General features: G+C 41.3%; 1 protein-coding gene across 2 annotated transcripts in view; it reads left to right on the top strand.

Moving 5' to 3' along the window:
• The window catches only part of SMC6 (structural maintenance of chromosomes 6), a 165,164-nt gene extending 157,131 nt beyond the window's left edge, over positions 1 to 8,033 (top strand). For both annotated transcript variants that reach the window (XM_073568268.1, XM_073568269.1), the window contains exons 24-27: positions 5,634 to 5,739; positions 5,875 to 6,027; positions 7,221 to 7,318; positions 7,590 to 8,033. In XM_073568268.1, the coding sequence (XP_073424369.1) occupies positions 5,634 to 5,739; positions 5,875 to 6,027; positions 7,221 to 7,318; positions 7,590 to 7,701 (469 nt within the window). In that variant the 3' untranslated portion in view covers positions 7,702 to 8,033. The remainder of the gene's footprint in view (positions 1 to 5,633; positions 5,740 to 5,874; positions 6,028 to 7,220; positions 7,319 to 7,589) is intronic.
• Positions 8,034 to 12,423: the final 4,390 nt, after the last annotated feature.

Raw genomic sequence — 12,423 nt, 5'->3', positions numbered from 1 at the left:
CGAGAGCACTCAGGAGGTACGTGTCGCGGACAGCACCCTTTCATCAGTCAGACACGCTGTTCGTGCTCCCTGAAGGTCGCAGGAAGGGACTCGCTGCCTCAAAATCGACCATAGCCAGATGGATTTGTTTGGTTATTCAGGAGTCCTACCGTATCAGAGGCACGCCGATTCCAGCAGGGATCAGAGCACACTCTACTCGGGCAGTGGGCGCCTCTTGGGCGCTTCGGCACCAGGCTTCGATGGAACAGGTTTGCAAGGCAGCGACCTGGTCCAGCCTGCATACGTTTACTAAACATTACAATATCTATACTCGGGCTTTGGCGGATGCGGACCTGGATATAAGGGTTCTCCAAGCAGCGGTGGCGCACCTTAAGACAGGAGGTGCATGTAGCTTGGATCGGTGAGTCAACTTCCCACCCAGGGACTGCTTTAGGACGTCCCACAGTACCTGTGTCCCCCAATGAGGCGAAGGAGAAACATGGATTTTTGTAATAACTCACCGTAAAATCCTTTTCTCCGAGACGCTCGTTGGGGGACACAGCACCATGTTAGCCAAGTTGGCTTCTGTTTTTTTAGTTAATATGCTCTCTGAGATTAGGGTGGTTATTTTCTAGACATGTTGTTACCTGCATTAAGGTTGATGTCTGATTTTTGTTTGTTCTCTTACTGCTTTTGCTCCAAACTGGTTTCCGCCCGCAATCGGGGCGAGGGTTTATACGGCGGAGGAGGAGCTAACCTCTTTTTTTCACTTGGTGTCAGCCTCCAGGCGGCAGTAGCATACACCCACAGTACCTGTGTCCCCCAATGAGCGTCTTGGAGAAAAGGATTTTACTGTGAGTTATCACAAAAATCCATGTTTTCCTCATAGATTGTAAGCTTGCGAGCAGGGACCCCATTCCTCTTGGTATCTGTTATAATCTATGTGATTATTGTTATGCTGTAATGTCTATCTTCTGTACAAGTCCCCTCTGAAATGTAAAGTGCTGTGGAATATGTCGGCGCTATAGAAATAAAATTATTATTATTATTATGTGTCAAAGTTGACGTCCATGTGTGAATAAGGGCAGTCAAAAGGACCGGGTCCCAATCAATGGACACCAGTCAGGGAAGCCTTTAAATACAATTTCCAGCTCAGAAGAGGGAGGCCACACATTTATGTGCTGCATGTGTACCAACTCAAACCAAGCTCAATCGTTGTGTTTTTTGCTGTCTGACTTGTGTAGAGGTTGCAAGCTTACAGTCCATGATCATGAACCCAGGAAATGAATCGTTCTGTAGTAAAGTGCACAATTTCGGCTTGTCCCTGGCACAGTTAATATCCGCGTGGTGACTGCTTCATCTGTATGCACATACTATTGTTCCTGTCTTCCGATGACATTTCCTCAGTCACGGTATAATATTCATTTAATTGATGTGACTGATAACGAATCCACCAAGAGAACTTTGGATATCATCTCTTAACCTTGGATTTATCTCTGTCATTATTAATAACCAGTTCTCTTTGCCAGTACAATAAAGTCAATTTCAGGTTCAGGGGCGGGGGTGGGGGGCGTTCCCATTTTGGCAAATAAAGCCTGTGTGTAATGAGAAGTTATAACATTTTTTTTTTTTTTTTTTTTTTTTACATTTTCATGTGTTACTGTAGGTTTTCATGGCCTCTTCATTTCTGACACACAGTGGGGGTGCACTGTACTGAGTCCTCCTCCTGTGTGATAAACACATAACCAGGACTGGTTGTCATTTAGAAGTAAACAGTAAACGTTTCCATTCAATGACTTAAAGCAGAGACATTAAAGGGATTTTCTCATGAACAAAGTTAATTTTAAAGTTGTTTTTAAACAATATATCTTGGAATAATAGCAATTTCCACAATTGAATGTTTTTAAAAAAAATGTCCCTGTACTGAGATAATCCTATAAATGGGCCCCTGCTGTGTACTGTGTAATGACAGGGTCTGACCGTGCTGGAACATGGTCTGATCATACCACAGATCCTGGGGAGGGGGAGGAAAAGAGTATACAAACATGAAGCCTGATTTTTTTTTTTTTTTCTGTGTGAGGTAAAGCATTTCCCTGCCTGTTTTTAAACAATGTTTTACTTCAAAGAAAGATTTTGCTGTGGTCCTGTGCTGTCCTGTCTGTATACTCTTTTACCCCCCCTCCCCCCTGCCCAGGAGCTGTGGTATGATCAGACCATATTTCTGTACGGTCAGACACCGCCATTACACCGTGCACAGCAGGGGCAATTTTATAAGATTATCCCAGCACAGGAACATTTTTTTAACACTTCCAATTGTGGAAATTATTAATATTCCAAGATCTATTGTTTAAAATTAACTTTGTTCATGGGAAAACCAATTTAAACATGTAAATGCTATATACTTTGGTTAAACTTTGGTCTGATCGGCTCCCAGGACAAGTGGCAAGTGAGACCTATCGATCATGTGATTGGACATGTCCTTAGATGTAGGTCAGCTCTGTGGTTATAATTTTTTGGGGGTCCCAGGATGCAATCCCACCCCAAACAACATCAGCAAGTAGTTTGTATGTTCTTGCCGTATTTACTGGGGTTTTGTCTGAGATCACTGATTTTCCTCCCAAACTCCAAAAAAAAAAAAATACTGATAATTCAGATTATGAGCCCCTATGGAGACAGTGATGATGAGGTCTGTAAAGCTCTTCGAAATGAATTATACTAGAGGAATATATTCTCGCTGTGTTTGTGGGGGTCTCTGCTGCAAAGCAGAGTAAGAGGAAACTTTGCAACAAGTCGGACAGAACAGATTAAATGTTCCGGCAGGAGCCCCAGCGTCCGCCTGGTGTGGCCACCTTTTTAAGCTCCCCAGGCGGCAACATAAAATAAAACGCACATGTTCAACCCAGACCAGCAACATCCCTCCGATGTGACTGCTGCGTCCCACCTGGCGGTCGCATGTCACAAACAATGTCACTTGACAGCTGCAGCCGCAGATTAGCTCCAGCTGTCAGGTGAGTTTAAAGGGGTTGTCCAACAATAAACAACCCCACTTTAAGCATCTTTTCATAGAACATTGTATAACTTGACAACTGATTGTTACCATTCTCCAAAAGTTGGGATTGTCACCACATACTACTGATTATGGGGACACACCATATTTAAAAGGGAAATGATGACCAAGTTGTCAATTCATTCACACGTTTCCAGTAGGAATATCAGAGGAATGCGTAGCACAGAGTTTTAGTAATGATACACTGGATTTTTCAGCAGTGCTTACAACCTCCTTAAATTTTCTTCCTGGAAATCAGTGTGTGTGATGGGCAAGTTAGGTTATGAGTAGTGATTGGCAGACATGCTCGGATAGGGTGTTATCTGAGCATGTTCGGGTGATAACCGATTGTCTTCGGCGTGCTCAAAAAATATTCCACAGCAGCCACACATGTAGGGATTACCAGTTTGATAGACAGCTGCAACACATGCAGAGATTGCCTAACAGCCGCAAGTCCTCCAGGCATGGGACTCAAATATATTGTTCAAGCATGTCGAAATCACTCTATCATCACCCGAACATGCTCCCTAGTCGTGAGACTCTCAGGGTCAGGGACATATATTGGTGATGGCAATCTCTGTATCTTGGGGCCTTTTCTGTATGGACTGGTTCATTCAAAAGTCTCCCCTTGACAGATGATTATCGGGTGAGTTATGGATTGGAAAGGTCTGGGTTCGGACCGCTGATTTTTTATTTTTTTATTTTTTTTTTTCTGTACATACCGCCGCCAGAGATGTCTGTCATCTGCTCTATCATAGAGAGCACAGAAGCTCTTGGCAGTGCAAGCACTCCTGTACAGAGTCGGAGAGTCCTGCTCCAGCAGGGAGTGGGGCGAGGTAAATGACTTACGATCTACCATTCAGCTGACAGCTATCTGATGTACAGTCATTGACAAAAGTGTGGGCATCCTTCAAATTGATCCAGAGAATGAAGTATTTCTTACAGAAAATTATTGGAGCTACACATTTTGCTGTACACATGTTTATTTACTTGCGTATAATGGAACAACGCAAAAAAAACAGGAAAAAAAAGGCAAATTGGACATAATCTCACATAGAATGCCAAAAATGGGCCGGATAAAATTGTTTGCACCCTCAACTTAATATTTAGTTGCACATTCCTTGGAATAAATAACTGCAATTCTTTGCTTACTATAACCATAAACAAGCTTCTTACACCTCTCTACTGGAATCTTGGACCACTCGTCTTTTGCAAACAGCTGCAGATCTCTCATATTTGAAGGCACCTTCTCCCAACAGCAGTTTTAAGATCTCTCTACATCTGGTCAATGAGATTTAGATCCAGACTCATTACTGGCCACTTCAGAACTTTCCACCACTTTGTTTCCATCCACTTTTGGGAGATTCTTGAAGTATGATTGGGATCATTGCCCTGCTGCAAGACCCATGACCTAGGATGCAAATCCATCTTTCTGACACTGGGCACTACATTGTGATCCAAAATCCGTTGGTTATCTTCAGATTTAATGATGCCTTGCACACAGTTAAGGCACCCAGTTCCAGAAACAGCAAAACAACCCTAATATCTTTGAACCTCCACCATATTTGACTGTAGGTACTGTGTTCTTTTCTTTGTAGGTCTCTTTCCGTTTTTGGTAAACAGTAGAATGATGTGCTTTAACAAAAGCTCTGTCTTGTTCTCTTCTCTCCACAAGTCGCTTTCCCAGAAGGATTTTGGCTTTCCCGCATATATTTTAGCAAACTTCAGTCTAGCGTTATGCCTTTGTCAGCAGTGGGGCCCTCCTGGGTCTCCTGTCATAGCGTTTTCATTTCATTCAAATGTCGACGGATAGTTTGCCCTGACGCTGATGCACCCTGAGCCTGCAGGACATTTTGAATTTCTCTGGAACTTGATTGGGGCTGTTTATACACCATCCGGCATATCCTGCGTTGCAACCTTTCATCAAATTTTCTCTACCGTCCACATCGATTGGCTACAGTGTCATGGGTTATACATTTCTTGATCATGTTGCTCACCGTGGACAAAGGAACATCAACATCTCTGGAGATGGACTTGTAACATTGAGATTGTTGATATTGTTCAACAGTTTTGGTTCTCAAGTCCTCAGACAGTTCTCTTCTCTTTCTGTTCTCCATGCTTAGTGAGGCACACACAGACACACACTGCAGTGATTGAGTCACCTTCTCCCCTTTTTATCTGGTTTCAGGTGTGATTTTCATATTGTCCACACCTGTTTCCTGCCACAGGTGAGTTTAAACGAGCATCACATGCTTTAAAACAAGGTTGTTGACCACAGTTTTGGAAAGGTGCCAACCTTTTGTGGTTTCCTGTGAAATTGTCTAGTTTGCCTTTTTTCCTGTGTTGTTTTTTTTTTTTTTTTTTTTTGTGTTCCAATATATGCAAAGGAAATAAACGTGGAACTGCAATAATTTTCTGTGAGAAATACTTAATTTTCTGGATCAATTTCAAGGGTGCCAACACGCTCTGCCATGACTGTATATGGGGGGGGCTTTATTCTCAAATTTCATCAGCCGTTCATTATGCAAAGTGTGATCTGCAGCACAGAATAGCGGCCATTGTTCGATCACTAGAAATATTCATTCCCCCTCTGCTCCTTCCCTTGCAGGTACCTTACTTTACGATGCAAGTTTTACTTTGATTCCTTGTTGTCTCAGAGAGCTTATTCTGGAAAAATCGCCTTTGACCACAAGAATGAAACTCTCGCCATAACTGTAAGTTGATCTTAAAAATTATTTTAAAAAAATTCTTCCTCCTGGAAAAGATAATTGTCATCCCTTTCCTTAGGTAAAGCATTCATACGAGGTGAGATGTCATTCTTCTAGTCACCCTGTGATATTCCTCCACAGGTCCAGCCCGGAGAAGGAAACAAGGCAGCACTGTCTGACATGAGGTCTCTGTCCGGGGGAGAGAGATCGTTTTCTACCGTCTGCTTTGTGCTCGCTCTCTGGTCAATTGCAGAATCTCCCTTCAGATGTCTGGATGAATTTGATGTCTATATGGTAATGTATATTCTGGTCTATAGTAGTGTAGCTGTAGGCCACATCCAGGCCCGTATATTCTCCGAATGGCTGCCTTTTGCGGCACGTAACTAGTGAATACAGATCTCTAAACCCCAACAATATATTGCAGGAATGTAAAGGCCGCCATACACATCAGAAGAAAATCGATAATCACTTTTCAACTGATGTGTAGTATAGGGGTCTCCCGATTCTCGCCTGACAGGTGAGAGAGGACGTTAGACAGCAGTTAGAATTTCTATGCTGTATCCTTTTGTTTTCGGGTGTTTTTCGCCCCTCTCTCATGTGTATGGGGATGTCAGGAGAGATGGATGCCTGCCATAGAAATATTTGTCCGACAGCAATCATCTGCAGGCAGCACTATTATTTATTGCTTCCATTCTTAGCAGCCGGTCTTTTCCAGACCTCTGCCTTTGTGGTCTGGGACAACTCACTTCATCATTGGGAGGTGAGGGGCACCAATGACGTCCTAGCAATAATGACTGAGGACTACAAATGTCTCCATGTACCAGTCCAGTTAAGACAGATGCACGATACCTGCCGGCCATGCACTCGTCCTTAATGATATGTCTACTGGATGTCAGCAGCACTGCTCACCACCAAGTATGGAAGTAAGCGGTGTCGGAACAACTCTTGATGCTTTGAGAAGGGAGAGCTGAGGTTGCAGAGAGTCAAGAAACCGGAAGGCCACCCGCATTCCTCTACCGCCATGTATATGTGTAGAGTTGCTCCGATGCCACTCACTTCCATGTTGGATATGTGTATGTTTTTATATTTTTTTGTGTAGGTGTATATTCTACACCTGACCTCATGGCTTTGATCAGAAAGCCCTGGGATTCACATATCATTCCCTTATGTATTCATTAATTTGATGACCCCACACTACATTCCGATGAGTGCTGATGCAACGTCTTTACATCAGATATTCTGTTCTTTGTCAGTATTGATTAAGGAGTTCTAACTGGTCAGGGGGCTCTGAACCCTGGTAAAAGTATGCGAATAGCCCTCTCCAAGAAGAAAGAAAACTCTCCCTTGTGCCTGCCATCAGTACAGGGCAGGTTTCTTGTTGGTAGTCTGAGGTGCCATGATGGAAGATGCTGATTCTCCTTGTGGACGTCTTTCTCCTTGATGTCTCTACATCTCACTTCTGATGCATCCTCTGCTCTGTCTTGTAGGATATGGTGAATAGGAGGATATCCATGGATATGATGCTTACTATGGCGGATTCCCAGAGGTTTCGACAGTTTATTTTATTAACGCCACAAAACATGAGGTAAAACAATACATTTATTAAATCTGCATGGAGCCATGAGATTAAAAAAAAAAAAAAATACAGTAAATGTGTCTGGTCATATGGCCGAGGGCAGTCGTTTGGCATGGCGCAATCGCACTGACATGGAGAAACTTCATATGGCAATGTTTATGGGAAAAAGAGCAAAAATGAAAATTGAGGACAGTTGAAGGCGTTAACTCCATTTGATGAGGATGTTTTTGTATTTTAATACGTTAATGTAATATTGTGTATTTTTTGTTCTCTTTTGCAGCTCGCTTCCTCTTAGTAATATTATCCGAATTCTCCGAATGCAAGATCCCGAGAGAGGACAAACCACTTTGCCCTTCAAGGCGGTGAACCAAGAGGAGCAGGAAAACGATTGATTTGACCCCCTGTTATAATTTAGAATTTCCTTCCCTTTGTGTTGAGGATTAGTGGACCATTTGGTTGCCGCTTTATATATAAGCATTATATATTTTATGTTGCTGTATCCACCATATTGAGATGTGATTTATTTTCAGATGTCTACAAACAAATCTTTCTAATATTCTTTTTCTATATATTTCCAATATTTTTGTAAACGTGCAATAATTTTATATGTTTATCCTTGAGTGTTGGTCACCTGGATGGGTTTCTTTTTAAAAAAGGTAAAAACTCGGTCTAGAAATTTAAATTGCTAATTATTTTTTTAGTAAAAAAAATTTTTTGTTTTAAATCCTTGTCCCTGCAAATTTATTTGTAGAATTACATGTTTTACCAGAGTCGGTAAGTGAGAATGAAGCCTACTTTTATAAAGTAGAAGGCTATTATTACTATTATATCTACAGGGGGGTATTCCTGTTTCAGGAAATAAAGGCTATTTATTGTATTTTTTTTTTTTTTTAAACTTATACAACTTTTTAATATACTTTATGCATCAAATCCTCTAGAATTGTGCTGTGATTGAATAGAAACATATGAAATCATTACCAGAAACGGCTCTGCTACACATGCAGGTGCTTTGCACAAAATTAGAATATCATCAAAAAGTTAATTTATTTGAGTTCTTCAATACAAATAGTGAAACTTATATATTATATAGTAATTTATTTCATGTGTTTATTTCTGTTAATGTTGATGATTATAGCTTACAGCCAATGAAAACCCAAAAGTCATTATCTCAGTAAATTAGAATAATTAACAAAAAAACACCTGCAAAGGCTTATTTAAAAAGGACCTTTAGTCTGTTTCAGTAGCTCCACAATCGTGGGGAAGACTGCTGGCCTGACAGATGTCCAGAAGGTAGTCACTGACACTCCACAAGGAGGGTAAGCCACAAAAGGTCATTGCTAAAGAAGCTGGCTGTTCACAGAGTGCTGTATCCAAGCATAATAATGGAAAGTTGAGTGGCAGGAAAAAGTGTGGTAGAAAAAGGTGCACAATCAACCGGGATAACCACAGCCTTGAAAAAGAATTGTTAACCCCTTCATGACTCAGCCTATTTTGACCTTAATGACCTGGCCATTTTTTGCAATTCTGAACAGTGTCCCTTTATGAGGTAATAACTCAGGAACGCTTCAACGGATCCTAGCGCTTCTGAGATTGTTTATTCATGACATATTGGGCTTCATGTTAGTGGTAAATTTAAGTCAATAATTTTTGCGTTTATTTGCGAAAAAATCAGAAATTTGGCGGAAATTTAACAATTTTCAAATTTTGAATTTTTCTGTTAAACCAGAGTTATGTGACACAAAATAGTTAATAAATAAAATTTTCCACATGTCTACTTTACATCAGCACAATTTTGAAAACACTTTTTTTTTTTTTTTAGAAAGTTATAAGGGTTAAAAGTTGACCAGCGATTTCTCATTTTTACAACAAAATTTACAAAACCATTTTTTTAGGGACTACCTCACATTTGAAGTCAGTTTGAGAGGTCTATATGGCTGAAAATACCCAAAAGTGACACCATTCTAAAAACTGCACCCCTCAGACTGATCAAAACCTCATTCAAGAAGTTTATTAACCCTTCAGATGTTTCACAGCAGCAGAAGCAACATGGAAGGAAAAAATGAACATTTAACTTTTTAGTCACAAAAATGATCTTTCAGCAACAATTTTTATTTTGCCAAGGGTAACAGGAGAAAGTGGACCCCAATAGTTGTCCAATTTGTCCTGAGTAGGCTGAAACCCCATATGTGGGGGGGAACCACTGTTTGGGAGCATGGCAGGGCTCGGAAGAGGAGCGTCATTTGACTTTTTGAAAGGAAGATTAGCTCCAATCGTTAGCGGACACCATGTCGCGTTTGGAGAGCCCCTGTGTGCCTAAACTTTCGAGCTCCCCCACAAGTGACCCCATTTTGGAAACTAGACCCCCAAGGAACTTATCTAGATGCATAGTGAGCACTTTGAACCCCCAAGTGCTTCACAAATTGATCCGTAAAATGAAAAAGTACTTTTTTTTTTCACACAAATTTTATTTTGGCCTCCAATCTTTTCATTTTCACATGGGCAACAGGATAAAATGGATCCTAAAATTTAAAAAACAAAGCTATAAAAACTCGCGCTGTAGTGTATAACTAAGGGTTAAATTCCACCAAACCAGTTTTCATATGCCAAGACTAATGTCTCAAACTAGACTGAGATAAAGGATGTGTTACCTTTCAGGCAGACACTGGCATAATGGCCCTGGAATTCCAATAACGGTGTTTAGCAGACAGGGAGTCAGAAGGTCCTTCTCATGAAAATTCCACAGTGAGATAAAATTAACAATCTTGGATCAAAGGTGAGCAAGGTGTTGAAAGAAGACATAGTCCTGGCTGGTGACTATCGTCTATCTGTGGATCTGTAACAGCCGTCTGCACAGAGTACAGACGCCGCGTTAGGAAAGCCTGCAAGGTGCAGAGACGCTGCAGGACCTTGCATGACGTCACAGACACGTGATTAATCACGTGACAGGCTAGGGAGCGCTCCAGGGGGCTAGATTGCTAATCCTACGCGTTTCAGAATCTCGGATTCCTTCCTCAGGGATAGCCCCATGCAGCACAGATCCTTCTTGTATATCCTGCATCACCTTGGAAAAAAAAACAACAACTTTAAACATTAAAAGCAAATAGTTCGATCTCACTGTTCAGACCGTTCGGGATCAAAGTGTCCAGTTCAAATATCCATCTGCTCTCTTCTCTGGACATCTGGTGTTTGAAATTGCCTTTCCGCCAACTTTTGTTAACCACTTTAATCCCAGTAAATTTAGTATCCTTTATTGAGCCTCCATGATGATGAATCCTAAAATTTGTTGGGCAATTTCTACTGAGTACACAGATACCTCATATGTGGTCATAAACCACTGTTTGGGCACACGCCAGGGCTTGGAATAGAAGGAGCGCCATTTGACTTTTTGAATGGAAAATTAGCTCCAATCGTTAGCGGACAACATTTCGCGTATGTTGAGCCCCCCTGTGTGCCTAAACATTAGAGCTCCCCCACAAGTGACACCATTTTGGAAACTAGACCCTCCCCCAAGGAACTTATCTAGATGTGTGGTGAGCACTTTGAACCCCCAAGTGCTTCACAGAAGTTTATAACGCAGAGCAGTGAAAATAAAAAATCATTTTTTTCCTCAAAAAATTATTTTTAGCCAATTTTTTTATTTTCCCAAGGGTAACAGGAGAAATTAGACCCCCAAAGAGGTTGTGCAATTTTTCCTAAGTATGCTGATGCCCCATATGTTGTGTGCCCAAACAGTGGTTTACCCCATCGGGATTTGAAAGGGAGGGAGCACCGTTTGACTTTTTCAACGCAAAATTGGCTGGAATCAATGGTGGCGCCATGTCGCGTTTGAAGAGCCCCTGATGTGCCTAAACAGTGGAAACCCCTCAATTCTAACTCCAACCCTAACCCCAACACACTCCTAACCACAAGCCTAACCCTAATCCCAACACACCCCTAATTCCAACCCTAACCCTAATGGAAAAATAAATATATTTTATAGAATCATAGAATCGTAGAGTTGGAAGGGACCGCCTGGGCCATCTGGTCCAACCCCCTGCTCAAAGCAGGATTCGCCAAATCATCCCAGTCAGATGTCTGTCCAGCCTCTGTTTGAAGACTTCCATTGAAGGAGAACTCACCACTTCTCGTGGCAGCCTGTTCCACTCCTTGATCACTCTAACTGTCAAAAAGTTTTTTCTAATATCTAATCTGTGTCTCCTCCCATTCAGTTTCATCCCATTGCTTCTAGTCTTTTCTTGTGCAAATGAAAATAAAGTTGATCCTTCTACAATGTGACAGCCCTTTAGATATTTGTAGACAGCTATTAAGTCTCCTCTCAGTCTTCTCTTTTGCAAACTAAACATTCCCAAATCCTGCAACCTTTCCTCATAAGACAGGGTTTGCAGACCGTTCACCATTCTGGTCGCTCTTTTCTGAACTTGCTCCAGTTTGTTGATGTCTTTTTTAAAATGTGGTGCCCAAAACTGGACACAATATTCCAGATGAGGTCTGACCAAAGAGGAGTAGAGGGAAATAATGACTTCACGTGATCTAGACTGTATGCTTCTATTAATACATCCTAGAATTGCATTTGCCTTTTTTGCTGCTGCATCACACTGTTGACTCATATTCAGTCTGTGATCTATTAGTATACCCAAGTCTTTTTCACATGTGCTGTCACTTAGCCCTATTCCTCCCATTCTATATATGCTTTTTTCATTTTTATTGCCCAGATGTAGTACTTTGCATTTCTCCCTGTTAAAAACCATTCTGTTAGTTACTGCCCACTTCTCCAGTTTATTTAAATCTTTTTGAATCCTCTCTCTCTCTTCTCTAGTATTAGCTATCCCTCCTAGCTTTGTGTCATCAGCAAATTTAATCAGTTTACCCTCAATTCCTTCATCTAAATCGTTGATAAAGATGTTGAACAATACAGGGCCCATAGACAATGTATAGTCACTGCACACGCTGATTGTACTTAATGTGAAGTAAATTTATTGCTTGACAGTGAGGAAGCGACATCAAATGACGTTTCGGCCACATCGGCCTTTATCTAGCTAGATACCTGGGCATATTTTTACAGTCCCTCACTGTCTTTTTTGTATACAACTAGCTACGCCACTTATGCTGGTTAA

Source organism: Dendrobates tinctorius, unplaced genomic scaffold (assembly GCF_039654945.1).
Source record: "Dendrobates tinctorius isolate UK_male_01 unplaced genomic scaffold, ASM3965494v1 ptg000021l, whole genome shotgun sequence".
In the NCBI taxonomy this organism is placed as follows: Eukaryota; Metazoa; Chordata; class Amphibia; order Anura; family Dendrobatidae; genus Dendrobates; species Dendrobates tinctorius.
This window is presented reverse-complemented; position numbering and strand designations above follow the sequence as displayed.